The sequence below is a fragment of the Acanthisitta chloris genome, unplaced genomic scaffold (genome assembly GCF_000695815.1).
Source record: "Acanthisitta chloris isolate BGI_N310 unplaced genomic scaffold, ASM69581v1 scaffold79, whole genome shotgun sequence".
In the NCBI taxonomy this organism is placed as follows: Eukaryota; Metazoa; Chordata; class Aves; order Passeriformes; family Acanthisittidae; genus Acanthisitta; species Acanthisitta chloris.
Genome location: NW_008691780.1, coordinates 65,066 through 92,329, shown reverse-complemented (window position 1 = coordinate 92,329; position 27,264 = coordinate 65,066). Strand labels below are relative to the sequence as shown.

General features: G+C 39.5%; 1 protein-coding gene across 1 annotated transcript in view; it reads right to left on the bottom strand.

The window, feature by feature from the left end:
* Positions 1–27,264, bottom strand: part of PPP2R2C (protein phosphatase 2, regulatory subunit B, gamma) — a 132,275-nt gene that overhangs the window by 40,170 nt on the left and 64,841 nt on the right. Inside the window, exons 2-5 of the mRNA XM_009082343.1 lie at positions 15,020–15,117; positions 14,266–14,431; positions 10,294–10,406; positions 8,187–8,364 (exon numbers count right to left, since the gene is read on the bottom strand). Coding sequence (XP_009080591.1) covers positions 8,187–8,364; positions 10,294–10,406; positions 14,266–14,431; positions 15,020–15,117 — 555 coding nt within the window. The remainder of the gene's footprint in view (positions 1–8,186; positions 8,365–10,293; positions 10,407–14,265; positions 14,432–15,019; positions 15,118–27,264) is intronic.

Here is a 27,264-nt window from a genome sequence, read left to right as displayed (position 1 = left end):
TTGGGGCAGCCACAGCCTCCCCGGGCAACCTGGGCCAGTGTCTCACCACCCTCATAGGAAAAAACGTCTTTCTAATATCTAACCTAAACTTCCCTTCCTTCAATTTGAACCCATTTCCCCTTGTCCTATCACTGCAGTTCCTAACACAGAGTCCCTCTCTGGCTCCTTATAGGCCCTTCAGATATCGAAAAGTTACTGTGAGGTCTCCACACAACCTTCTCTTCTCCAGGCTGAACAGTCCCAACTCCCTCAGCCTGTCCTCACAGGGGGAGATGCTTCAGTCCTCTTATCAACTTCGTGGCCTCCTCTGGACTTGCTCCAACAATTCCATGTCCTTCTGATGTTGAGGGCCTCTATGGAGATCTAAAAAACCACATCTTTGCACCTGTTGCAAAATTCTATGCATCTCCTGTAGCTGCATTGCCTAAATCACTCTACAAACACATCAATTCAGTGAAATCCAAGCGCTGTTCTTTAAGGTACTATTAAGGAATTCTGAAATGGTTTTTATGGGCTCAGGATTTCACACTATTCTTTATCATTTGTTGCACCTCCAGTGAATTTTATTTTTTCTTCTTGCAATTCGCTATCCATTTTTGTAAAGCAAGAGTATTCTAATGCCTCTGGCTATGTTTTTCCTTACCTCTGCCGCAACAAAATAGTAGGTATAGGTCTCTATTTGGGGACAACTGCATTAGAGAGGACAGAGGGCTAGATAAAGAAATCCAATAAAAGAGTAACACAATCACATACTTATTCATTCAAGTTGTGTATGGGCAGGAGTGATAAGTAAGAAAATTATGTATTCTGATTAACAAATTAATATTTTTATTAAACAATAAATCTGCAGTGTAGTAATTATCTCAAGGCTATAGCTATGCTCAAATCACCTTAAATTAACTTCTTTAAAAGCAGCTCCAGAAAAAGGAAGCGACTGGTCGTTGACAAGAATGCAAAGGCCTCGGCTGTAATTAGTTTTTCACAACCAGGCTCAACTCTACCAGTTTATTTGTTCTGGAGGATAGCTAGATAAGGAGTATTTCCATAGCACTATCCCATGCCCTGACAACACTGGTATCATATACTCCAGCCATGCACTGTTTGCTTTTGCTGCAATGTACGTTTCAGCTCTATGGCAGGAAGGTCTCAGGCAAAGATTCATTGCTAAAATGCTGTTTAACTAGCTCTGACCTTGCTCCTTTGGCTATCAGACATGCTCTGTCATCCAATTCTCTCTGACTGGTTTATAGTCAAATTCCTGAGAGAGGAGTCAATTTAAGGTGATCAGAATAGTTAAAAGCAATTGTTCCTGACAAGGATTGTAAAATGTCCTTTGGCAAGAAGCAGAACCAAACAAAAGTATTGAAAAAACACTTTTATAAATTTATTCATGGTTTTCAGAGGTCCCTAAATCTAGACTTATAGATGCTTAGAGTTCTCCTAAAAGATGCTAGGACTTCTTTGTATTTCCTGAAAACAAATAATCTATAAGGTCTTTATAGTCCCCACTCACACAGCCTTAGTGCTGTAATTATTATCTGTCATTTGAATTGCACATCTAGTTCTAAAGATTGCAATTTGCACAAGATAACACAAAAACACACAACTGTTCCAACTCTGAAAAGCTTAAAAGCTGTACCTAATTAGGATATTCTACAATAGACAATGACCACATCAGAAAAAATATTCTATCTGAACTGGATGTAGTTTTACCTCAACAGAAGCAGAATTAATTCAGTGCCTGTTGTAAATGCTGTATCTGTTAGTGTCTACAAGACAAAGTCATTCAAGTGATCCTAGAAATGCAGTTCTCTCTTGGCACTTTGCACTTGGGACACAGAATTTTTCTTACAAATGAGTCTGTTGAGAGTTCATGAAAGGCTTTGTTTACTATTGGGATTTTATGCAGTTTGGAGATAACAACTTACAGTTACATATACTTACCTATATACTAATTTTATCCCTCAATTGACACTTAAAAACATATCCTGTGTGGTTTTAATAAAAGAATCCCTACTGCATTCTTCCTAACAAGCAGCCAAAACCACAAACCAAGGGCTTACCCAGAGGGACCTGGGCATGCTCGAGGAGTGGGACCATGGGAATCTCATGAGATTTACTAAGACCAAATGCAAGATGTTGCACCTGGGTCAGGGCAACCCCCAGTATCAACACAGGCTGGGGCTGAACAGATGAAGAACAGCCTTGTTGAGAAGGACTTGGGGGTGCTAGTGGATGAGAGGCTGGACATGATCCAGCAATGTGCCCAGAAAACCAATTGAATCCTGGGCTGCATCCAAAGGAGTGTGGCCAGCAGGTCAAAGGAGGTGATTCTGTCCCTCCATTCTGCTCTGGTGAGACCCCACCTGGAGTGTTGCGTCCAGTTCTGGGGTCTCCAGCACAGGAAGAACATCAACCTGCTGGAGTAAGCCCAGAGGAAGACTACCAAGATGATTAGAGGAATGAGGCACCTCTGCTCTGAGGAAAGGCTGAGAGAATTATTTTTCTCTGTCACCACCTCAGTGGGCTCCAGTAGTTTACCTGAGAGTACCATTCAGTATTTATCAAAATGCACAGAAAACCTCCAGTTGGCAGCACTCAGGTGTGAGTTGGATGTCAAAATCTTTGGGTTTGCTACTGTCAACTCCTATTTTTATTAGAAGGCCTGTATTCTCCTGCTGGAAAAAGCAGATTCTAAAGAGTGCATCACATCAACCCAGAATCTAATCAGCTCACTGAAATAGCTTTTCCCCTCAGTTGTTCATGTAGGAGTGTTTTAATTAGGCAAAACAACCATTTCTCAATAGTTAGACTAAAAGAACTTGCCAAACCATGAGATAGTATCTCTGCAATCCTCTGCTTCTAACTTACAGACCTGATTTTAGCTTTGCAAACATCTTCATTCTCCTTTATAGGAGAGAGACAGAGACAACGTATGTGGGAGAAGGAGAGACACTGGGAAGTAAAGAACAAAAGAAGAACACAAATTAAAGGAAAAGCGACTCAAATGTTGCTAGTGGTAACTCAGCTGGAATATGACTGTGATATAACACATCTTTTAAATACGTGATAGAGATTGGCAGAGTCTCCTGGATAGAAGACAAAGTGCTAACACGTATTACGCAGAGCTCTCAAAAGAGAAATAATGTCTGCCATCTCCAAACAGAAGTGTATGCTGGGGGAAAACAGTGCTGTGGGTGGGGGTGGCAGCAGGTTCTCACATGGTGCAGAGCACAGAAAATTCATCCTTGTGCAAACAGCTTGTGCATAGTCATCCCGGCCCAGGGATATTTATAGAAAGAACCTTATCTCACTCAAGGGTATAAACTTGTTCCACAAATACCAAGAGACTACTGCAGATCTGCTTTAAGTTTAGCATTCAAATACTTCGCACCGAGGTAGGGAACAGGGATTTTGTAAGCCTGGCTCTCTTCCTCAGCCTAGGGGCTGCTCCCAGAGCTCTGTATATTCCCTATATGTGCACTACAGTCAGGGGCACAGTGGGGTTGTCACAGACTTGGTCTCCATCAATGCACCTTGGGGTTTTTCCTCTATTTCTTTTCTTGCTGTTGTTTACTACTTAAGTAAATTCATTTTCCCAAGATGTGGTGCCTAACAATCTTAGTATCCATGATATGCTTCAAATCCTGGAATATATTATACTGTAAGAAGGCCCTATGGTGATTTGCTAATTAGCTTAACCCTTTTGGGACACAGAAGAAGGAATTTTTTATTAAAACAGGATAACCCTGGACTATATTGATCTGACTGAGAAATGAGTATTTTAGTCAAGATGAGTCTCGAGATGAGCACATGCTGGAAACAGGGATGTTGTTTCCATAGCAATGCCATGACAGCCTCTAGAGTGAAATAGTGTGCTACCAGGAAATGAAGGGAGTTCAAGTGCTATGAGCTACATAGTTCTGTGAGCAATCCAAATACATCCTCATAAAGAATATTTAGTACAGCCAGATAGTCCAAAGATTGCTGATGATGACAAGTAAGCCTTATCAGTATGCTCCTGGCAGTCCTTTTTTTCCCATTCACTGCACCCAGGAGGACTTACCTAAAGGCTTAAGCTATGGGCAACACTGCTAAGCCATTTGAGACCAAACATTAACAAATACAGCAACCTTTACTGCTTTTCCAGTGCAGACTATCATCCATAATTAAGGACACTGACTCTCGCTCTCCATAACACAACCACATTAATCCTTTTACTGAAGAAAAACCTCATATGTGCAATGATTTACCAGCTGACCTTCCCCCTTTCCTTTCCCTCACCTCCTCCTCTCCCTTGCCTCCTCCTGCCCAAATGATACTGAGCAAATCTGCTTGCAAGTGAGAAGCAATGTACACAAGTCTTGGATATTCCTCATTAAAATTTACACAGGCATAAAACTCACTTGTCTGCTTTTTACCCCAGTTAGTGCTTATGCTAATACAAAAGCAAACCAGAAAAGCAGTAATTGTATTTTATTCGCCTCAGGCTTTACCTAAGGCAAATATTCTGGTCAAATTCTGCAAAGCTGATTTAAAATATTTCCCAAAGAAGATAGAATGAGAAATAACTTAAGATCCCCATTGCTTTGTCTTATCAAAGAAATGAACAATTCTCAGCAATTTGTCTAACTGCTAAAACAACAGTTATAACTCAACTGTTCTCAAATAAAATTCTACAAGACAAAGTATTTTACTTGCAAAACAGCCTAGCACACTGCTGCTGATTCAGTCTTGCTCCAGCATCTCCCACATAATTTGTGAAGATGTTCAGACATGAGCTGAATGTCCAGAAACTCCACCACTGTATTTGTTGCCTGTGTCATTGTCACAACCAGCCTCTTGGGTAAACAGATTGCAGATCATTATATGTAGCAGTGCTGCCTCTGAGGGAAAGCAGAAAGACAAATACACATCCCAGCCAGATCCCTTATTAACAAATGCCACTTCAAACCAAAATGTTTTCTATTTATCGCTTTAACGTGTATTTCAAGAAATCAAGCCTTGAATGTAAAACAGCAAGATACTTCATTTCTATTTTGCATCTAGTAAAAAGATGTGAAGCATTTTTAAAACTGCCTCAGCCTCCTCCTGCCTGTGCCCCTAAATGTGTTACAAAAGGCACCAAGCCCAGCAACATTCATTTATAATTTAAACTGTTTGCTTGGCAGAATTTTTCCAGCTTAATATGTCTAGTCCTAATTGCAACTGGCACACCCAGTGTTTTTACCAGAAACTCATCTACTTCCAGGACATTTTTATGTAACTTGGTTTTCTGGAGGATAGAAATGTCTTTTCGGGGACTGATGCTGTTATCCAGGGGAAAACACATCTCTGCAATTTTACAGATTGTCCATATGGACAGATCCCTGTGAAAAGACTGATTCAAGTTTAACTTACTCATTCCCTTCTTCCAGTTATCATGGTCTCCCAGTTAATATCCCAACATGAGCAGTATTCTGTAACTCTCTTACCTTCTCTTGGAACACCTCTGTCAACTTCTCTGTTTGTCAAAGAATTAGGTAAAAGTAATCTGCTTGATGATCTGATTTTCACAACTGACTACAGACAGGTACAACATAGACTGTCTGAAACAGAAGTGGATACAGCCTATTTAACTTAGTCTACCCTCTTGAACACATACTGGTATCCAGCCACAAAAGCCAAACTGCTGCCACCATGGCCAGCTCAGCAAGAACATTTTGTCCATAGCACTGGTCATCCCTTTACCTAGTGTTCTCTCCTGCCTAAACTCTCTCATCACAGCCCTGCCAGATGTTCCTTCAAGTGTATCTAAAAGAAGCAGCAATATCTGTACCACAATCCAAGAGAGAAATCCAGTTATCCCAAAGCCATACATATAAGTATCCCAAAGCCACTGTCTCAGATAGAGGAAAGGTTTCCTATCCTAAAACTCTTAATTTCCCTCTTGTCATCAGCCCCAGAACATGCTCAGAAATTGAGTGTGTTACTGTAAATCGAATCATGGTTTAAGAGTTAAATCAATGAATCAATCAGAAACTTGAAAACACATTTAATCAGTAAGTAGTCAACAACAGGAATGTGCCAATGCTTGAAACGAAGTCCAAAAAGCTGTCACTAAACGTGGCACTTAAACACACAGTAGTAGAAGCCATAACATCCCAAACACTTACTCAATCTCAAATAATTTTGCTATTCATGATGTCCCACTTAGTCTGTTTTAAAGCTCCTTCCTAGGGTATTGCTAGAATTTGAAATATCATAGGATGCCAAACACTTCTGAGGACTATGAAAACAAGTGTTTTCATACAAAGGGCAAATGAAGTGTTGTTAATCAAGGCTATGAAATTTAGAGTTTTCAGAAGCAATTTCTTTAAGTTTCCTGCCTCAGTTTCCTCATTCACAAAACAGTAGACAAATTCATCTACCAGCCTCTCCATCTTCTGTAAGGAAAAATTCATCAGTGCATAAAGGACATGAAGACAAAAAGCTTTGCATAAATCCTAAGAATTATTTTACATGAGCATATTCACATTTGTTCTGATTGTATCAATACTCCCATAGCAAACCTTTCATTTTCAAGGATTTTAACACATTTGGTATTTGAAAATTCATATAAGGCTGTCAGTAACTTAGTATGGCAAATGACAATAAAAACTCATGCTGTCCTCATGAACTATAATAACTATTTACTTGGCTTTTAAAACTTTTCAGAAACTTTTATCTTGGCAATCCATGGTTTATAAAACAGCTTTTTACACAATAAAAGGGATTGCCAAAAGCAAATAAGCATTCTGGAATGTGATCTGGTGATCATACACAGACACACAGAGACTGCTGTGACCTAAGTCTAACCTACTGCTCTGACTCAGGAGAAAGGGGATACACAGTAGAGGAGAACACACAATAGTCATGTGTAAAAGCATCCAGAACAGAAACAAGACTGGAGGGTGAAGCTACTCTAAGGAGGACACCATCAGGAGCCACACTGCTACTCCATATAGAAGTGCTGAATTTTCCCACTCTGTTCTCTCTCAGTAAAGAATGGAAATAGAGTTGCTTGGATATCAAGGCAGATATAGCTGGATTTTGAAGACGCACATATAAATAGTTCCTATATAAACAGTCATATTAAAGAGAGCACCATTTAGCTTGCTTAGTCTAGACAGGTGAAAGGAAAAGAATATGAGTTCAGAAACAAATTGAGGAGATATTCACTACAACCCCCAGGGAAAAGGCATCTGTCACTCGATCCTGCAAAGGTTGTTTTCTAGGGACATTAAGAGTCATTTGATTTAAGGAACATGTTTCCTGTGACAGTAACAAAGAACAGGTTAAGTTTCACAGATGACCTGGCCCACAAAGGTTGAAATACAAGCAACCACCAGAGACAGGGAGAACACCCCATCACATTGGTGCTTTCTTTTAGGAAATTTCCCCCAGAAGGACAACTTCACTTTGACATCTAATAGTTGTTCACATAAACCCACAGAGAAACATTCTTCTAACTCCTTTTGATACGCTCAAAAAGAAATCACCAAAGGAATACAACACTCCCAGTTGGCCCCATAACCTTATTTCTCTTCTTAACGAGTTTTTTTATGTTCTGCAAAACACAGATAATTGCTTTTCTTGGCTGTATTTTCTTCTGCTCCTCCTCCAAGCCATCCTGTTGCAGGGCAAGGGGCAGCCTCACAGATGGCTGGAATGATTCCACAACAGCTTTCAGGATGACGCCAGCACTTGATACAGCACTGACTGCACTAATCACAGACACAACTTACACAAAGCAGCTGAGCCTAGGCCCAAACTGTGCACCTCTCAAGCATTAGGGTTCTGGGAAGCAGGATGATGGAGTGGGGGGCAGGGGCATGGTATGGACTGACCTCGCAGCCAAACAAGGTGGAGTAGCTCAATGTGAAATGTCTTCAGGAAATAACAGCATAGAGTATTCTGGTCAGGTGGATAGTTATCATTCCTATTTACTTCTTGTTAACCAACTGCAAGACTGTTATTTTTCATACAAAATTCCCTGATTTTTGCAGTCTCCTAGCTGTCTCTTCTGATATCTGAGCATTTGCTGTTACAAATACTGCAGCGATTTTGCTAAGTAAAGGTGTATTTTAAAATCTACAGAAAAAAATATTTTAAAACGGCCCCACTAATAACACCAACACCGAACAAAGAACCACAGTAAAGGATACTGAAGCTCCTATCTGTGATAGCTAAATGCCAGAGGTTAATCCTGAGATCATCCGCTGACATGTATGTCTCACAGTCACTGTTGACGGATATTGAGTTGACATGATAGGTGTGACCATTAGCAAAGATTCTCCGGGGAGTGACTTCTACCATCAAATCCATAGGCTTCAATACAGGCACCTGCCAAAACAACAGAACACAAAACAGAAAGGGAGTAAGGTTTTAAATAAGCTTTTGCTAGGATGATGAGAATTTCAGTGGAGTGCGAGCATTCAAAGGCTGTGATATTGTAAAATTTCTTGACAGTGTACACAAGCTGAATTTCCTCATGGATGAATTGCTGGGCAAGCCCATCCCTGCCAAGGAAGAAGGGCAAGACAGGAGAGCCATGGAGAGCCAGGCAGAGCAATGGAAAGCCTGGATGTGGGAAGGGAGGGACTGGCAGCTGCCACAGAATAGGCTAATCCCACAGCAGGAGCTACTGCCTCAAATATGCAGGAGGCTCTGGCAAGCAGTAAAGTGCTAGTATTTTGTTTTTGCTAAAGAGTTTGCTGTTAGTCGTAAATCACTTACAGTGTTTGCTTTGCTACTTGATATCTATCTTCCAAAAAAGTCAAGTGGTGAAAAGTCTATAATCTCAGCAAAGCATAACAAACGAATCTTGGAAAACAAAGCCAACATGTGTATTGACATACTGTACATACACACATATCCCTGAAAAGCCAATACCACAGATTATCACTTGTCATTGTGCCCTTGTTATTTCCTTGTGTGTCACTTCAATGTCATGCTTCAGTAAGTAGACACTGGATTCATTCCCTATCAATAAAGCATTAAACAACATAAGGCTGTTGTCCATGATTGGGACTATTCAATGTTGTTCAACATGCATCAGAAACCAACTATCATATACCAATCCATAAGGTAGTTTAAAGAGGAACATGGAGCAGTTAAAGATTTGAGTTTAGCTTTCCACTAAAGGAATGAAACAATGGTTCGCTCAACCTTTGAATTATCAGATTATAAGCAGTCTGGAATGATTTTGTTCACCTAATCATGCAGAATAGATAAATACTCCATTAATGTAGTCATCTTTACACTGTGGAGGCTTTTTTTCACACTAGACAACATTGGATTGTTTTGAAGATGGGGGTTGGTTGGTTGTTTTCAATAGTAAAGAAATACTAGTGTTTATACAACATACCCTTCCCATTCTAACCTTCAGCCATTGCCTTTGCCAAAACACCTCAGTGAATTCAGCCATTAAAGTCTGAGAGCAAAAAACTAGTATGTTAACATGTGGATGTTGGTCTCCTCTCCCACAAAATGAGCAACAGGAAACAAAAGGAAATGGCCTCGAGTTGCTCCAGGGAGGTTTAGATTGGACATCAGGAAAAATTACTTCACTAAAATTGTCATCAAGCCCTGGAAGAGACTTCCCAGGGTTGAGTCACCATCCCTGAGGGTATTTGAAAGACATGTAGAAGTGGCACCTGGGGACATGGGTTAGTAAATATGGCAGTGCTAGGCTGATGGTTGGATTCAATGATCTTAGAGGTTGCTTCCAACCTGAACAATTCTATGATCATATATACTTAAATGAGTTCCATGACTGCATCTCTATTCAGCAGTGCAGAACCTCAGGTTCACCAGAGCACAGACTACTGCAAATCCCACTCTTCAGATAGGAGAGAATTCTTTTATAAAGCTGAAATAAAGATGAGACTGAAATCTGGTGCATTGTCTTTAACTCAGTTGCTCTGAATGAGGCAAGAACACAGTTCAAAATTAATTACCAGTAAAATGCTTCCAGCACACCAGGTTAAAAAATCCTTTATGAAAGCACATTAAGTCAATCTGGGATCATTTTATCAGGAACAAAAAAACCAACATAAACTCTTGAAACTAATTTATTTTGTCACTGTATTATAAAGTAGTTGTGACTTGAAAATATGTGACAGATTCAAGACAGTTACCAGTCAGCTAAAGCTTCAGCAAGAATAATCATATAAATGCTTAGCATTAGGTACATATTTAAATCTTCCACTGAGTTAGGATTACCTTCTTCCTACAGAAACAACTGGATTTTGGACAAGGACAGTGGCTTACCTGCAGTGATGTTACTGTAGAAAGATCTTTAAGCTTTCCTTCTTCATCTTTTAAGTTGTACCCCTCTGGCCTCTTGTCTCTCTCCGTGATTTTCCATAACTTGATTGTTTTATCTTTAAAAGAAAAGACAGCATAGGAATTCTGAATTCCACAATATGTTCCTTAAAGAAGTTTTTACACCTTGCTTTAGACAAGTGCTGTGCTGAAACAGTCTGGGTCACTTCATTCTGCACATCCAGAAAATGCTGCCAACAGGAAAAATACTCATCAAGCACATCCCATACCTTCAGACAGAGTCAGATGTTCCTGGCAGCTGACAGACCATGTAGAGCATGTAGAGCACATACTGCTCACATATCAAACCTGGCAGTTTGCAGGTGGAACAAACCCAAACCACTCATTGCTCACTGCTGAAGCTCAGTTTTTGACTTTGAAAGGAAATAATCTTGATATTAAAGCCAGTTTGCTAGGTTACTGATAAACAGCACAAGATGAGCATGGAGTAGACAGATACCCAATGATCCCTGCCTGGCCCACTGTGGGAATGGGCAGTGGTGTACTGGTGTAACATCAGGAGCTCCAGCAAATGAACAGCTGTGTGAAAAGTGAGGCATGTCTCCCTCCTAAGGGAAAGCAGCTGAGAAACAACAGGAAAGAAAAATCCAACAAAATAAACTGAGAGAACTGTGTTGTAACAGTAAGAAAGAGAAGTGGGGATAAAAATATACTAATCATAGAATCATAGAATCAACCAGGTTGGAAGTCTGGCATGGAATTAAATAAAATCTAGACTCTTCCTTTTTCATGACAGGTGAAGCATATGATGATAGAGTAATGATGCCGCTCATTTAGCTAAGAGCCTCTGGAGCCAACAAACAGAAGGTTTAAGCATTTCATACCACATTTGTCTTTACTTTTTTAGAAGCTGAGGCTACAGATTTCTCTAACACTGGCCATCCACTGCCACTCTGGTTGTCCACCCAACCTGCCAACCCTAGCACTTCCTAGATGAGAAATCAATGCCACCTCTTCTCCTGCAAAAAAATCTGAGATTCTAACAGTTGTTTCACTCAGCTGCTTGTGAAGCAGCCAAAGTCTTTCCAAAGCTTCTACCATTCAGTTGCCACCACAGCTTTTATAAACCTCAGTTCCTGCACCACTTCTGATTTCATCCTGTTTTCTTCCTTTACCCCTTTTCTCCCAAATACATAGCAGAGAATAATTATTTCCCCAGTGTGGCTGATCCAAATACTTCTTTCAAATGTTAGTACATAACAATGTTAAAGGCAGGATATATGAATACATGAGTCAATTTGCATTTCTATAGCACCTTTTACTTTGAACTTTGTTGTTTCAAAATCAATCCCTCCATTACTGTGTTTTTACCCTTGTAAAAACTAATGATATTGGTATGCTAATTTACAAGCAACAAAAATATGGCAATTGATCAACCTACAGAACAAAAGGCTAATTCAATCTGCAACTAAAAAGTGCCATTTAAATATTCAGTAAATTTTATTTGTATTGCATATGATGTTATTTAATTACTAAAAATACATATAGGCCATATCATGCACTGGGTTTTTTTATTACATATTAGTAGTGCATTGCTGATTATCTAGCAAAAAAATTATAAATACAGCAATTGTAAAATGAATTGTAAGAAAAAACACAAATAGTTTTCATTGTTGAACTTGACTGCTATTAATAAATCTATCCCTTTCCTGATTGAAAACTATTTTATCAGCAGTTAAGGTTATCACATGTTGTTTCTTCTCCTTCATCCACCTCTGGACTTTTAATACTCCTAAGAAATTCTAAGTATGCCTATTTTTTGCAAAATACAGACACATCTCTGTGAGGCTAAGCATTCAGTCTCAAGGGTGTTGTGAAGTTAAAATTAATTAATGTCTGGTAAGGAGTCTGACATTCCCAGATGAAAGGATCTGTATGGGCCACATCCTGATCTACACTACAGAGCTCACATTGAAACAGGCCCCAGTATATTCCGGTACAGAAGATACCAAGGAATCATAATAATTTATTATTATACTACAAAATCAGTTCAGTTTACAGTGCAAACCACAAATTTGCTAAATGCAAGCACTGCAATTCCACAGTGGGATTTGAAAGCCTTGGTGGTTTCCTTCTGCATCCATTAATTAAGATGCTGCAATCAAAGCTTAGCCGATAACTTGTTGATAACACAAACTGGAAAGGAACCAAGATCGCCCCTGAGAGAGGTGGCCTGTGCAGAAATAGCTTCAGACAAAAGTCCTCCTTAGAATGACAGAAACAGATTTGGGCAGGTCAGACCTGCCAAGTCTCATATATTGAGGGTTAGATTTAGACTGACTCACGTTCCCTATCAGCAGGATGCTCCTTCCAGCAAATCCAATGGGCACTGTCCACCTATGCCCGTGGAAAGAAAGGATGCTGCTTCACAGTTCTCATTTTTCTGATCAAAATCATGCTTTAGATCCTAAACTACCATAAAATTGTGTTCAAATAGCAGGCACAGAAATCAGTACATAAAATTAGTACTCAAGATGTTTCTATACACTGTACAACATAAGCATATGTGACAATCATTCTCTGCAATTTAGGAAACATGCTAGTATCCCTTTTTATAGGCATGGAATGGATATACATTGTCAAAACTTCTCACAGGTAATCTAAGAGATTGAGTAATTCAGCATGGGCCATCTGTATCCTAAAGTTAAAACTATCTTAAGAATATGCCAAGAGGTGAATCTACAAGACTTCAACCCTGCTGTGCTGAGAAGCTAGGAATCCTCCTTGGCACACACAAATATTTTGCAGTTCAAAGCCAAAATCCAAAACCTATGCCAGTGGAACCCTTTCTGTTCTCCTTACCCTTATGGTGAGGTCTGCTAGGATGCTCCAGACTTAAGAGGGAAAAACAGAGGCCAAAGTATTTTGCCAGGCCCTAGGCTTACTCAGTGTGAGTTTAAACTCGATTGAACCACATCAGCACTAAGACTGGATATTCTTTTCTTCACTCCCTTGACAATATCAACCAGAAAACTCATATAAAGGTCTATTAGGCCAACTGTAAATGCAGCATGTCTGAGGACTTGCCTATATTCCTCTCTGTTTCTAAAAACACACGTCAAAATGAAAATGGAGATGTTTACTTTTAATAATCTGCTTTTTCATCACACACTTGGAAGAAGCCATTTTTAGTTATTTGAAGAAGGAGGAATATTTTGACAAGGGAGAAGTGCAGAAGTAAACTCCCAAACTTCATAGTAAGCAGGCTAACCATTAAATTAGGAGAAACCACCTAGCTGTAACAAGTATGTCTCATTTCAAAGAAGTAATAGTGCCCCAAAAAGTCAAAGACAACTTTAAAGAAAACAAACTGATTACTTCCTCCTATTCCACATCTGCATATCCCATCTTAGTAATAATAGTGCCTTTTTTAATCAATAAGCCTTAAGCATGTTAGAAATATGAGTCAGTATCAATATTCTATTACTATTCCAACTGCCTTCCAAAGATTTGTGCAACTCTTTAGAACTCAAATAAACCATCCTGATGGCAATGAATGAAAAAGAAATTGAACTCTCTCACCTACATTCATTTACACATCTGCAATGAATAAAAGTTACAACAAATACACAGACAAAATCTTAAATTCCCAGCGAAACACAAGCTGCTGAGCAAGGTGATGCTTCTGTCATGGAATTTATTTTGGGATAGCACTGCATGTTAATAGCAAAATGGAGAGCTCTGTAAATGCCTACGGATGATCAATAGGGAAACCCTTATGATTCTATGAATAAAATGCATAAATAACAGATATCAGAGTCAGTGTGACAGTCTTGGTAAACTCGGCAAGAGGAAAATTCCTAAAACAGTAGATTAAAATGAACAAATATATACCACCAGTACTAGAACATGATAGAGCAAACGCTGATGTGTCCTGCATACTCTCATGTATCTTACCATTTGTTGACAGAAGTGAGTGAGCTGCATTTTGCTGTGGTAACCACTTGATCTTGTTTATTTTTTCTTCTATCTCCAAGCTTTTCAAATAATCAAATTCAGGTTCATGGCTCTGGAAAGTGCTGTAAACATTGTACTCCCCCTGATTGTAAGGCTCATTTTTACTCTGTGGAGAATAAGAACAAAAAAACCCCGTGGTTTATGATGCCAATATATCTTCATCTCTCTGGAAAGATGTATAAGCAGCCTTATAAATATAAAAATATTGAAAGTGTAATTTAATTTCTCATTTAAATCATGATCTTGACAGATTTATTTCAACAGGAATGAAATTTCCTGTAAATATAGAAGCAACATTTAATAACAGACAGAATTTTTGAAGAAATGTCAAATTCAGGAAAGCTTTCTACAAAGGACCCTGCAGATGGAATTTACAAACAAAACACAAAGGGATCACAGCAAAGGTATTGCTTTGAACTGAATGGTTCCATCAGCTGGCAAAAGCTATTAAAACAATGCAGAAGTAAAACAAAAACAACCTTCTTTTTTCTTATTTTGGAACTTTGAAGCATTTTTATTTGGGACAGTAAACTTAGAAGTAAAAGATCCTTAACCCTCTTTGACTTTCTCTCTAAAAGAGGTGACACTGCTTCACTGAATTTTGAGATTCTAGACAAGTTTGTTAATTCAATTCAATTAAAAATTAAGCCAAGTTATATCCAGCAATTAAGGACTACATTGGTCACTCACATACCTCAGGTTCCCTTTGGAATATAACAACTCGACCCCCCTTGTCACCAGTAGCCAGCAGTTCTCCAGTGTGGTTGAACTCGACTGTAGAAATAATATCAGCTGGAGAAAGAGAAAAAAAGGCAAGTTTTAGACTGCTGCTACAGCACAAAGCCACTAGAAATACCAGACACTCCACAGAGATGCAACAAATGAGGGATCTGAGGGAACACAGATGAATTCAACAGCAAGTCAGTAATGCAAACAGGCTGCATGCCATTACAATCTGAGGTTGTACACAACAAAACAAGTGCAAACATTAACAAGGCAAATTTGTGTTTCCAGCACATCTGCAGGTTAGGAGTGCAGGAGTTGTCTGGAGAGGTTGTGCTTCAAGAAGAGCAATCTCAGGCTGCCATAAGGCTTCTTTTCAGTACTGGTGATAGCAGTACTGGCCTCCTGCTATTTCCTCTAGAAAGGACCAGTAAAACATCTCAGTCCTGTTGCATGTATTATTTATTCTGCAACCTTTATGAGGGTTTTAACATAACCACTAGCACTAGTTTCCTCAAATACATGTTTGAGTCAAGAGTGCAAAAGCAAAGTACATGTAGCCTGTCCTACCACCAAGGAATGAAGGCAAAACCAGAACTGTTCACACTGTGTAGTGTTGGAAGCATTCAAATCACTGGTTTTGGCAAATCATTTCAGCACCATAAACATGTGTCATCAGAGGACAAAAATATGGTCTTTCTTTTTCTAATTTTCAACAACTGCCTTTCCCTAAGCAACTGCATCAGTTTAGACAAGAAAACTCATCAAAACGTGAGGCCAATCTCGAGCACAAATTAGTGTACATTAGGATGAGAGGGAGAAAGAGACTATAGGAGCAAAACCAGTTCAGTTCTTCTGTTTGAATGACAGCAAATGCTAGAATCATAATCCCCAGTTAATCCTATGCTATTAGCATAATTTAAATTAAAATGCTTAGTGCAATTGTAAATTAAGAAACCATCATATATACAATCACAGGCAAATGCAGCGTATTACTCAGAGACTGCATGTATGAATCCTCTATAATGATGAGTATTCACTCATCAGAAGCATGGGCCAGATTTTCGAAGCAGCAGTAGTTAGGAGCTCCCCTTTAGGCATAAAAAGCTGTGGTTTTCAAACACGTTCATCATCCATCAGTTTATGCTGAGAACAATGAAGTGACAGTGGGCTAAGCTCTTTTGAAAACCTAACCCCAAATGAGTTCACAAAAATTCAAAGGAATTGAAATAACAAGTGGATGTACCATTTACTTGATACATTTAATGAATTGAAAACATCTGTTCCTATTATTCTTTTAATAAACTAGCAGCTCAGTGTCAGAAAGCTTCTATTGCCAGCAGCTCTCGTCAGCAACACAACCATCCCAAAACCAGATTCTCACTCAAATGATACAAAAAATTCACCATCTCAATAAGGAAAACTTTACTCCAATCACAGCAAAGAAAAATATCTTTTAATGTTTTAAAGAAATTATCATCATCTCAATAAGGAAAACTTTACTCCAATCACAGCAAAGAAAAATATCTTTTAATGTTTTGAAGAAATCATCACCATCAAATTCTAAATCCAACCAATTTTCCTCCTTTTTTTCTTCCACTACTACATGTACAAAGGAGGAGAGGGCATGTAATTTTCCTATTTGTTGAATAAAATTTATGGGTCTGCAGACTTTGAGGAAAATAAACATGAAGACTTAAAATATTTTGGGTTTGAACCCAAAGCTTGTCAAAGGTCATGGTATTTGATTTTTATGTAGACTTCCACAGGCTGCATATTTCATAGGTAATAACCACAAAATCCCTAGTCTTACTAGAGTACAGGAAGAGTAGAGAAACTTGGGTGATGCTCTGGGGCTTAGGATGGGTTGAGTTTGATCTGAAAAAAAAAGCTATGCTTTTTTTTTAAAAATTAAATCTAAAAATCTAATCAACTTTTCTGGCATGCAAAGTTCATTCATACTGTTTCCAACGGAAGAACACTTCTTGGCTATTCCTGCAAAATTCTGCTGATAGTAGGTGTGGTCTCCTGTTTATAAAATGATACCTGCATGATTTTACTCATTTAAAGCTGCATCTAACTCCAGATATACAGGCAGAACTGCAGAATTCTCTTATTAACAGTCCTTTTAAATTGAGACTCTTATCTTCAGCATGCAGTGGGGGAGAAGGACAAACACAGAGGGAGGAATTTAGTATCTTAAAAGATGTGTGTGTGTGTGTATGTGCATGAGTAGTATACATGAGATTTTCTCAACAGGCCACAAAAGAATCAGATAAAATAAGTGTGCAAAAGAAATTAATGGCATTTGAACATACATGTGTGAATACACTTACTATCAGCCTGGAATACTTCCACAATATCATGGAATATTTTTCTCGATGATCACAATAGTCATAAAAATATTATATTGCACTTTACAGAGGACATTGGCCAATGCCCAGAAAAGCCCACAGGAGTATTTGCACAGACTTTAACAGTAACTGAATCAGGATTGTAATAGAATAGCTCTGCATTTCCTTATTATATTGCATTTGTCATTAAAATATTGTGTGCAGTTAAGTGATTATTGTTTAAAGAAAAGGAGCTAAAACATTAAGTGCCTGTGGGCAGTGTGCAATGATATTGTTCTGAGGCAAAATTCTCACCCCCCCAAGGTGTTTTTTCCAGACACATCTCTCTTTCCTATTAGAAAAATGAATTCTGAACTGGAAACTACCTATCATTTTTAAATTAACTTGTTCTGGAAAAAAGCAGATCCAGTATTATGACCTTAGTGGCTTATTGGTAAAAAACTATCCTTGAATTGGAAAATCACTTTTATTGATCCTGTAAATAACAGCTGAAAACAACAGCCCCCTCTCCCCAAAAGGAAAAAAAAACCAGATCCAGCATATCTGTGAACATTAGTCATGCTGTTTTCATAAAAGAGATTAGCCAGGCTGGCTCTTCCCAAGACAGAGGAGGTAGGAACAGAATCAATCAACAGAGATCTTCATACTCTTCTGCAGAACATTCCCCTACCTATTTATTAAGGCAGTAGCAACATCAGCCACAGCTGTCCCAAATCCTGCAGATTCTTCCATTGCAGAATAGCCCCCTGAGCATACAGAGCAATTAACTACCAGATTTCACCCTCTCCAGGGTATATAAACACACCACAATGGAAAGGCTGCTGAATTTGCATGTACAGTAAGCCCTTGGCAAGGGATGGCAGAGATGAAAGGCTCCTTCCAGCCTTCTTCTGCACCACACCTTCCATATCTCTGCTGGCAGTGCCAAGCTTTGCTCTAACGATTAGGATTATCAGAGACAGAGATAATCTACCTATTAAGAATATTATGGGTAACCTCAATGCCAACGGGCAAACATTTCCAATCAAATTGTAAATCCCAACTTCCTACTCCATTTTTAAATTCTCCATTTTGTCTATGCAGAAAAGTATATGAACTTGGATTTAGCAGTCAAGATGTTTAATATTTTTCACTGAAAATTAACATGCTGCCTGAGAAAAGCAAACTCAAAACCTTCAAAAGAGCAAAATACTCCAGGGAGGTAAACACCTGGTTATCTAGTCCATATCCTGCCACAGCAAATTCTTCCAGCAGGTACAGCACATTACAAATTTGAATTCCCAGACTGATTTACAGATTCACAGAAAGACATCACAGGAACTGACAGGAAGGTTTTCCTGATCCACTCTGAAGTATTTCATTCCCTGACTCCTGGTAACCTCTGCCCTTTCGTACCTCACTAATTTCTCTGCAGCTTCACAATTTACACTCACTCAATGTACTGCTCCTCCCTCAACTTCATGAGTATTGTTCCAGCATGAATCACAGAATCAAACGTAGGCAAGTGAATCCTTTGGCTGCCCTCCCTCAGGCTGAGGGATGAAACAAAGTTTGGTACATGTAGATCAAGTTAATCCTGGCCTTTATTTCACACCATTACATGCTTTTTCATGTTCACTTTCTAGCCTCTTATAGGTTTATTTTAAAGAATAAGCTATTAAAGACCCTATGGAACACAAACAGGCAGAGATACCTCTACAATAATTAAAAGCTTTACCTATATAATCAATTTTCCCATCATTTTGGGGCACTGTAGCATAATTGCATGTCATTTTCTACCTAATATGCACTTAGTGAAGCAAAGTCGGAACATATTTACACATCTTCATACAGTCTTTTGGTCAGAAACCACAAACAACTCCAAGAAGAGCTCAACTAAAATTTTCAGCTTGTTACTCTGGCCAAAAATGTCTACCTTCCTGGAACCGTTGATATACTTCATTTTGCTTCATAAGATCAGGAAAGCACAGAAAATTTCAGAACTATTTCGCCCAGCACAGAAATGCAGCTTTTTTGGACAGCAGTAGGAAGTTTTGAGGGCAAACAACATCACGCAATGGTACAGGGAAAAGAAGATCAGAGAAAATAATCTTCAGTTGAATTGCAGTGTAATCCTGATAGAGAATTAAAGGATTTGGAATGGGACAGAACACTGGAATTGACATCAGTACTTTTCTCCAAAAAAAAAGCTGGGAAATCCTAGCAGCCAGGGCAGGTCAGAACTTCTTATCAATCTCACCGGCACTGCGGTCGGGGTGGCAACGTCACCGACCTGCGTGACTGAGTCGTCATCTGGGTCAGGGTTTGCTGTGTGTGCTCCCTGTGGCTAGCAGGCAATCTTGTAGCCTACGTTATTTCAACCAAGTTCTGACCTGGCCTAACCTTGGTTTGTGAAATCCACTAAGATCACAGCACAATCTGGCATGGCTGCAAGCAATGTTCAGTCATACTGATACAAAAGTCCCCAAGGAGCATAATCTGGAAGAAACAACAAAGAAGCTTTCAACAAAGAGAGCCATAAAACAAAAGGACAAATGGCAAATGAAAGAAGAGCAGTATTACAGTGTCTCAAGTGAAGGGAAGGCCATTACAAAGAGCAGTGCTGTCAGAATTCAGCCTAGACTTGGATTAAAAAAAAAAAGGAAATAAAAAAATGGAGGCAATGAGAAAAAAATGGAAAGAAAAAGTCTTTTTTTTTAAAGCTGAAGTTTCAAAAGTTTCCTCAAACAGTTAGAAAACAAGGTACGCAAAACTCAATGATATGAAGGTCAGATGACTCCTTTTCTGAAATAGCTGGTGGAGAGATCCTTGACAATAGACAGATCTCCTACTTGAAGTAGGACTCTCTGTAACATGCATTCATTTTGGGTCACAGCAGTGTTATTGACCATCTTGGATCCAGGGACTGTATAACATGAGAAACCATTCCTCAATATTCAAGTAAGCACAACACAAACTCTCACTCATCACTCTGTCCACCTTGGCTGGGCCAGATACTTAACTGTAATAACCAACATGCCAGAAAGCTAACTCCACTCTATGGGCAGACAAAACCTACACACAAACTACCTGATCACCTCTCCAAGGCACTACAACATAGGATATGGGCTAGTATGCAGTTGGGTGGCCCAGATGAGAAGCAAATGAGAGAAAAACAGAGCACAAGGATGCATGAGATGGAGAGAGAAGGACGGACCACCCTAACATGTTGAAAAGAGCAAGAGCATAAAGAAGGGTGCAAAAGAGTGTACCTGAGAGAGCTTATGCACACACAAGAGCTTAAGAAAGCATGAAAAAGGATAAGAAAATGCTACAGCAGAAAATAAGTAGTTTGAAAGGAAGGAACTATCTGCCCCTTTGCCCCTGGGATTATCTGTCACCCTGGCAAATCTTTCACTTTGCCTTTTTTCTCATTTATTATGGCTTCAAAATATGATGGAGTTTATGCTGAAAAATGGTGTTTGCTCCATGTTAGATGTATGGGCAATGCAAAACACAACAGGAAGTTGATTTTGGCCAAAGCAAACTTTGAACATAGATGCTAACTGTGAAAGTGCTTCAGGGACCAGTTGAAACAAGGTGATCAGTCAAGAAAAAATGAAATCCAGATATGTGTGTCCACTACACTTCATACAGCTGTTTTGCTAACTGAGACCTTGCCTGGCTTCATTGCTAGCAAGGCCAAATATATCAAGGGCAAAAAAACAAATAGCCTCATTTAATCTTGTCACACAAGAACAAGGTTATCAGGCTAAATATCACCTTTCTTCCTGAGTACAACAATCTCTTAATGGTATGAAATCCAAACCCAAAGAGTTGAATGCTGAACAGATCTTGAATTGCTGCTTGAAACATGACCCCTTCAGCAAGGGATGGCAGTAAATAAAAAGGTAAAAAAAAAGTAAGGGAAGCAACAAATTTCCTAACCCCAAATTCCAGCAAGCACTGAGCTAATCTTTCCCTTTTTTCCATCTTTAATCTCCAACTTTTTGATTTTAGAAATGCTGCATACACACACACCTTGGTGGTCTGCTCTAGCCCTGGGTGATCACAAGACCAGCATTATCCTGCTGAGTTTCACAGGTTCATGCAGCCCCTTATCCTCAGGGACCAAGGAAACCACTTTCCCACTCAAAACATTTGAATGCACATTTAGAGCTCACTCAAAGAGAGAATTTACTTGAAAGAGAATAGAAAAAAAACATCCAAAATTTTCACCCCCTCTATGAGCACACCTCTGACTACTGTGATTTACTCTTTCCAGCCTTGAACTTTAATAGTGTTGGGGGTTTTTCTCCACTCTTTTTGTATATATTTATTTTAAGAGCTTAGAAATTATTTTCAACAGCTTTCTAATCACATGCTAATTTGTAGCTGCATTTCTCAAATTAGAAAAATCAGGAATTGGCATCCAACTATTAGAGCACAGTCAATGTGGAAAAAAAAAAGAGGCTTACAGGACAAATATGTAAAATAGATTATAAATCTGTTGATTGTAAATCTATTGAAAGCTGTGTTCTGTGCTGAAAATGACATTTCATACTGAAAACAAGTCACTGAGATTCAGCTTTTCACAAACTGACACCCTCCCCCCATATGTACTCCTAATGTAAAAGCTCAAAGCCCTTATTTCAGAGGTTCTGGCACCCTTCTCCCTCCTGTAGAGTACAAGGCCTCCAGGAAAAGAGGCCCAAGAGACTTGACCTTCTGCCCACTGAGGTAAATGGAAAGTTTCCCTGTGCTTCAGTAATAAATAAGGTCAAGGAACATTTGTCCAATGTGGTGTAGCTGGAAATGAGGGCGCATTTCTCGAAAATTTGGCTACAGTTTACATGCACTTCAGTGTCTTCATGTTCAAGGTGACCTGCTTGGATCAGTGAGACGTTGTAAACTTCACCGGTTAGTTCTGCAGAATGTCTAATTAACATCACTATCACCCTTTCTGAAGTCATGAAGTGCACTGCTTTGCGCCTTCTTAAGCTGAAAGACTTAGTGGACTGGTAAAAAGTCTGTACCACTCCTTTTAATACCTATTTAGGGGATCCCCAATAGTGCCACTGCATCCCCTGCAGTAGCAGAGCAGCCTCTGCTGTGGCACTGACAGTGCTGCCTGGATATTAACAGGCACTGACTTCAGCCCTGCTCCAGCAGGCACCTCTCAGCTGCTGGGGATGTCCAAAGAGGGAAGCACTGATCCCTCCATCCTGTTCAACCTGAACAAACTGGAAAATCCTGCTGGGAAGCCTTTCACCTTCAGTGGTCTAAGCCATTTGGTAACACTGCTCACAACTATCCTTATGAGCAATGCTTAAAACTAAGAAAACACTGCAGATCAAGCTCTATTTTAGCATAAAAAGATACACACAGAAAACCTCTTCCCATTCTCTCACTGTGTAACACGTTAGTCATTTAATCTTCTGAAATTTTGGGGGTAGGAGGGGAAAGAAAAACAAAAAATGCAGCTGGACCTTCCTTCCTTCCTTCCTTCCTTCTTCCTTCCTTCCTTCCTTTCCTCCCTTTCCTCCTTTCTTCTCTTTTCCTCCTTTCTTTCTTTTCTCCTTTCTTTCTTTCCTCCTTTTCTCCTTTCTTCCTTTCCTCCTTCCTTTCTTCCTTTCTTCCCATATTTGCTGACAGATGAGACCATGATCTAAACTAAGGGCTCAGTTACAAGCCTGAAACACTCCACTTGATAAACACGAGCACATTTACCAATCGTGCCAGTCCATTCCTTGTACCAACCAACGATGAAGGACAAAGGAGAAAAAAATTGCCATGGGCATCACATCATGTATTTGCAATTTCCAGAGCAGGGTTTAAACTGGTAGCCACAGAAGGAAGCCTGTTTGAGCTGGGATCTCCCATTGAGGAGCTGCACAGCCTGGCTGCCAGCTCCAGACAGATTAGAGATGGTGCTGCCAAGTGTTAAAAATGCTAGGCAACCGGATTTTATTGAGAGCACGGAAAGACCTTGAACCTCACCCCTCATTTTGGAGCAAATAAAAGCCAAAAATGGAAAGAGCACAAATTATCAAAATATACTCATTTGACTTTCATTGTCAGAAGTGATTATGCTTGTGCATAATAATGGCAATGATCTACAACAGGCAAACATTAAGTTTTGCTAAAAGCCTATTATAAAACAAGGAGAAAAAAATCCCTGCCCATATTTAGAATCTAAAAGGAAAAAAAATCATTCTTTAAAATATATCAAAGAGTAATCAAAATTCATCCAAAATTTAAAATACAGTCCTCAATAACCAGATTCGAGATGAATGTTATTTCCATCCATTACATACAAACTTCAATAGAATTTCACTGCCAGCTGGTTCTGAACTTTTTTTCCCCCCCTCCTTAACTGAGCAATTAAATTCCAGAAGCAAAGCTCTCAGTAATTCTGTCACAGCAGTTCTCATGTTCAAAGTGCTTTCAGGGCATTAAACTCCACAGCAACCCAAGGAAGTCAGTAAGGAAATGTCAGCATTCCCATTTTACACAAAGGAAAAAGTGAAACAGATCCTCCAGAGTTTTTATCCAGGATCAGAGAAGCAGTTCTGATGATACACATACTAAGGGACAGATAATCCAAGCAGTGGTTCAGCAAAACATTTCTATTTTAAAAAGCTCTTAATCACTTGTCTAGAGACTTAAATGTTCCTGTGTTCAGCTCAAATGAGTATGTGTGTCAGTAAAAGAATATACTGACAGAGCCTCAATGAACAAAGCCTCACAATAGCATTCACTGAGGGAGAAAAAGCCCCAGTGAACAGGATTTTAGGTGAAGTAAGGGGGATATAACCTCAAAAATCGTGAAGGGCTGAAGCTAGAAGTTGGACTAGAGCCAGAGGTTTTAAGCATGGAGTGATGATGAAGAAGGCAGAGACAAAACAGCCCAATCTACACTAGCAAATGAAGAAGAGCTCCAGGACATTCCTGGGTTTTGCAGTGCTATGATTCATACAGCTAAATTGCTAAAGAGAGGACCTTGATGGGATTTTGGCTCTGATTAATTGCTTTCCCCCGAACACCACTTCAGCAGGGCTCAGAGGTTACCACAAGGCAGGGACAGGTAGCACACACACAGCCACCATGTTTTGGAAGCTACAGAATCAATGTCACTCACACAGGCATGAGCTCCTCTGTGCCAGCTGGTCCCAGTACTCCCAAACATCCAGTTTACCCAGGCAGATGTGACTGCAACTCACAGGAATCAGTGTGGCACATAGACCAACAGCACTCATGCTCTGCTATGTCAGATTATGTCAGGGTTTTCTGCTGCAACTGGCACAGGCTGAGGTTTCCCAGAGTACATGGGGCTCTGGAGCCCTTGGTGAAGGGAAAAAAACTGTGTTTGCTTTTCTCAGTCGCAATCCATGAGGGTAGATAGCAGTGCTTAAATCTACTCATCAGGCACTGACTACAGCACCCAAATAAACTATATCCAAATGCCATGAGTCACATACAGCTCTAACTTATACATCACTAGACATCTCCTCTGTGATTCCCAGCAGTGGGCCAGCAAGCTAAGGTCACACACAGGGCTTGTTGCCTGTCATGGGAGCTCCATGCCAAGCCCTGTAGATACTCCTCGAACATTAGCATCTGTTTGCTTGGCAGGCTCCAAAGGCAATTCAGCTGACAACTCTGAATTTGCCTCTGGGTCTGTCACAAGATCATATAACTGTGGGACTTCTGGGAGTGCCTAATACTTCTTTGATGAAGATCATGCACATCATAATATATTAGATCCATTCTAAGCTTCTTTTGAAATCAGTGTTTGTGACCTCTCAGAATTGTACAGGTAGCGTGGCTGGTTTAAGTGTGTAAACTAAAGCCAAGCTCAAAGATCATGCAATTAACTCTTCTTGTTTACATCGAGATCTCTTCAGCACATATATGTAATGATTCCAAGCAGAGAAAAATCAGATTTTTTTGGTGTTAACATGGGTTGCTATTACTGATAGAATGCCAAAGACGGGTCCTAGGGCTGTCTAGAAATCAATAGGACAACTATGTCAGCTTCAGTATCACCCTACTGCTGTAAGGTTTGATACGAGTGTGAAAACTCTTTAGATTTTTAGTTTTTATGTACATATATATATGAATACACACATATATACACATACATGTATCCAACTAAATAAATGTGAGGAAAGATGGGATTTCTCACATGCTTAAAATTAAAAGCATGCTAAATCACCCTATTATGTCAGAAAATAGATGAACTCCTGGCCCTGAAACATTGAATTTTAGATAGCTGGAGTGTGCAAAACCCAATGTTAAAATTGCCCTTGAGTTTAAGTGCATCGTATTTCTGTAATTACTCATTAAAAAAAATACTTAAAGAGCAGAAGACATTAAAAATCAATGCACCTTTCCCCAGCCTATGTCTGATAAAGAAACTTCAAACACTGTTAACAGCCTCAGGAAAGAAACATCCCTGTTTTGGGATATTCCCAAAGGACATCAGTTGCATAACAGGGCTAGATCAGCATATATTACAAATGCTATGGACAATGTCTAAAACAGGAACTGCTTGCTGGTCAGGCAGTTTCCAGTATTTTTTCTACTCTGGAATGTAGCAGTGTGCAGGTAACCCAGTCATTACATAAACCAGTCCTAAAAGCTCTTTCCAGTCTAATAAGACAATATTGCAAGTAGGAAACCAGACCATTCCCACTGTGTTCACAACTAATGAACACAGATTTCAGATCTTCAAGCCCAGCATGTTTTAACACTAAGCACAATCAGTCCACTATTAAAAGGTTAAATGCCAAATACAGCTTTTGCCAGCCTATCACTAAAACTGAAAAGTTAAAGTAATCTGAAAAAACAAACACCAGTAGGTGACATTTCTGTCTCCCCTCCAAAGACAGACCTAGAGGAATTTTCTTAGGAGTCTCCCCAGATCAGGGGGGCTTCAAAGCATATGGAGATGGCTCATGAATCTGCAGGCACCTTCCCCAAGGCCATGCCTCCTGGAGCCATATAGTTTGAGAGCTGCTAATTTGCAGCCCACACAGATAACATTTAGACATCTAAGCACTTGATAGAAGTGCAAGTCTTCCAACCTCCCCCAATATCCTTGAAGCTGTGCTTGCAATCATCGCTGGTCATTAAAACACAGTCCACAGTAATTATTGCTGTGCTCTCAAAGCAGAGCATCCCTTACTGCAGCAAAGCACTTCTGAAACATGGGGCCAACCTAAGCCTCAAGTCAATTTTAATCCTGCTATAATTATAAATTATGGATATGGAGTTAAGATGCTTCTGAATTTTTGTTTACATGAGGGTGTATTTATGCTTTGCAGAGATCACTGCAGAGGAGTATCTGAGGGTGAAATGACTGAACTGGCATCAGAGCCAATATAACAACAGCACAACACTGTGCCCGAGACATTGCTGCTGTCAGGACACACTGCCATGTTCAGAGCTAACAACAAAACATACCTTTTCACCACCCTCCATTAAGCAATGTTGACATATCCATTAAATACAGAATGAAGAGAAAAGATGTTGACAGGTTCCTCCAAGGCAAAACAGTGGAGAAACACATTGGTTAGTTGTTCAAAGGACCGTGATAAGGGAAAAGTATTACCCAAGTCAGCACCACAGAGAAGAGACTAGAAAATTCGCCAAAGACTGGTTGAGTGGAAAGAGACATTGCCTTTCCCAGCATTTGTCTACATTATCTACAACAATATTTTTATTTCATGTTACTATCCCTTAGTGATGTCATATTTATCAGCAAAGTAACAAACTTTTTAGTTCAGAAAGCAACACCTCACTGTACTTTGCTAAGGTTACCACCTCAGCTCAAATACCTGCTGGTTTTAGTTTAATAGCCACTTGCATAATTAGCAAC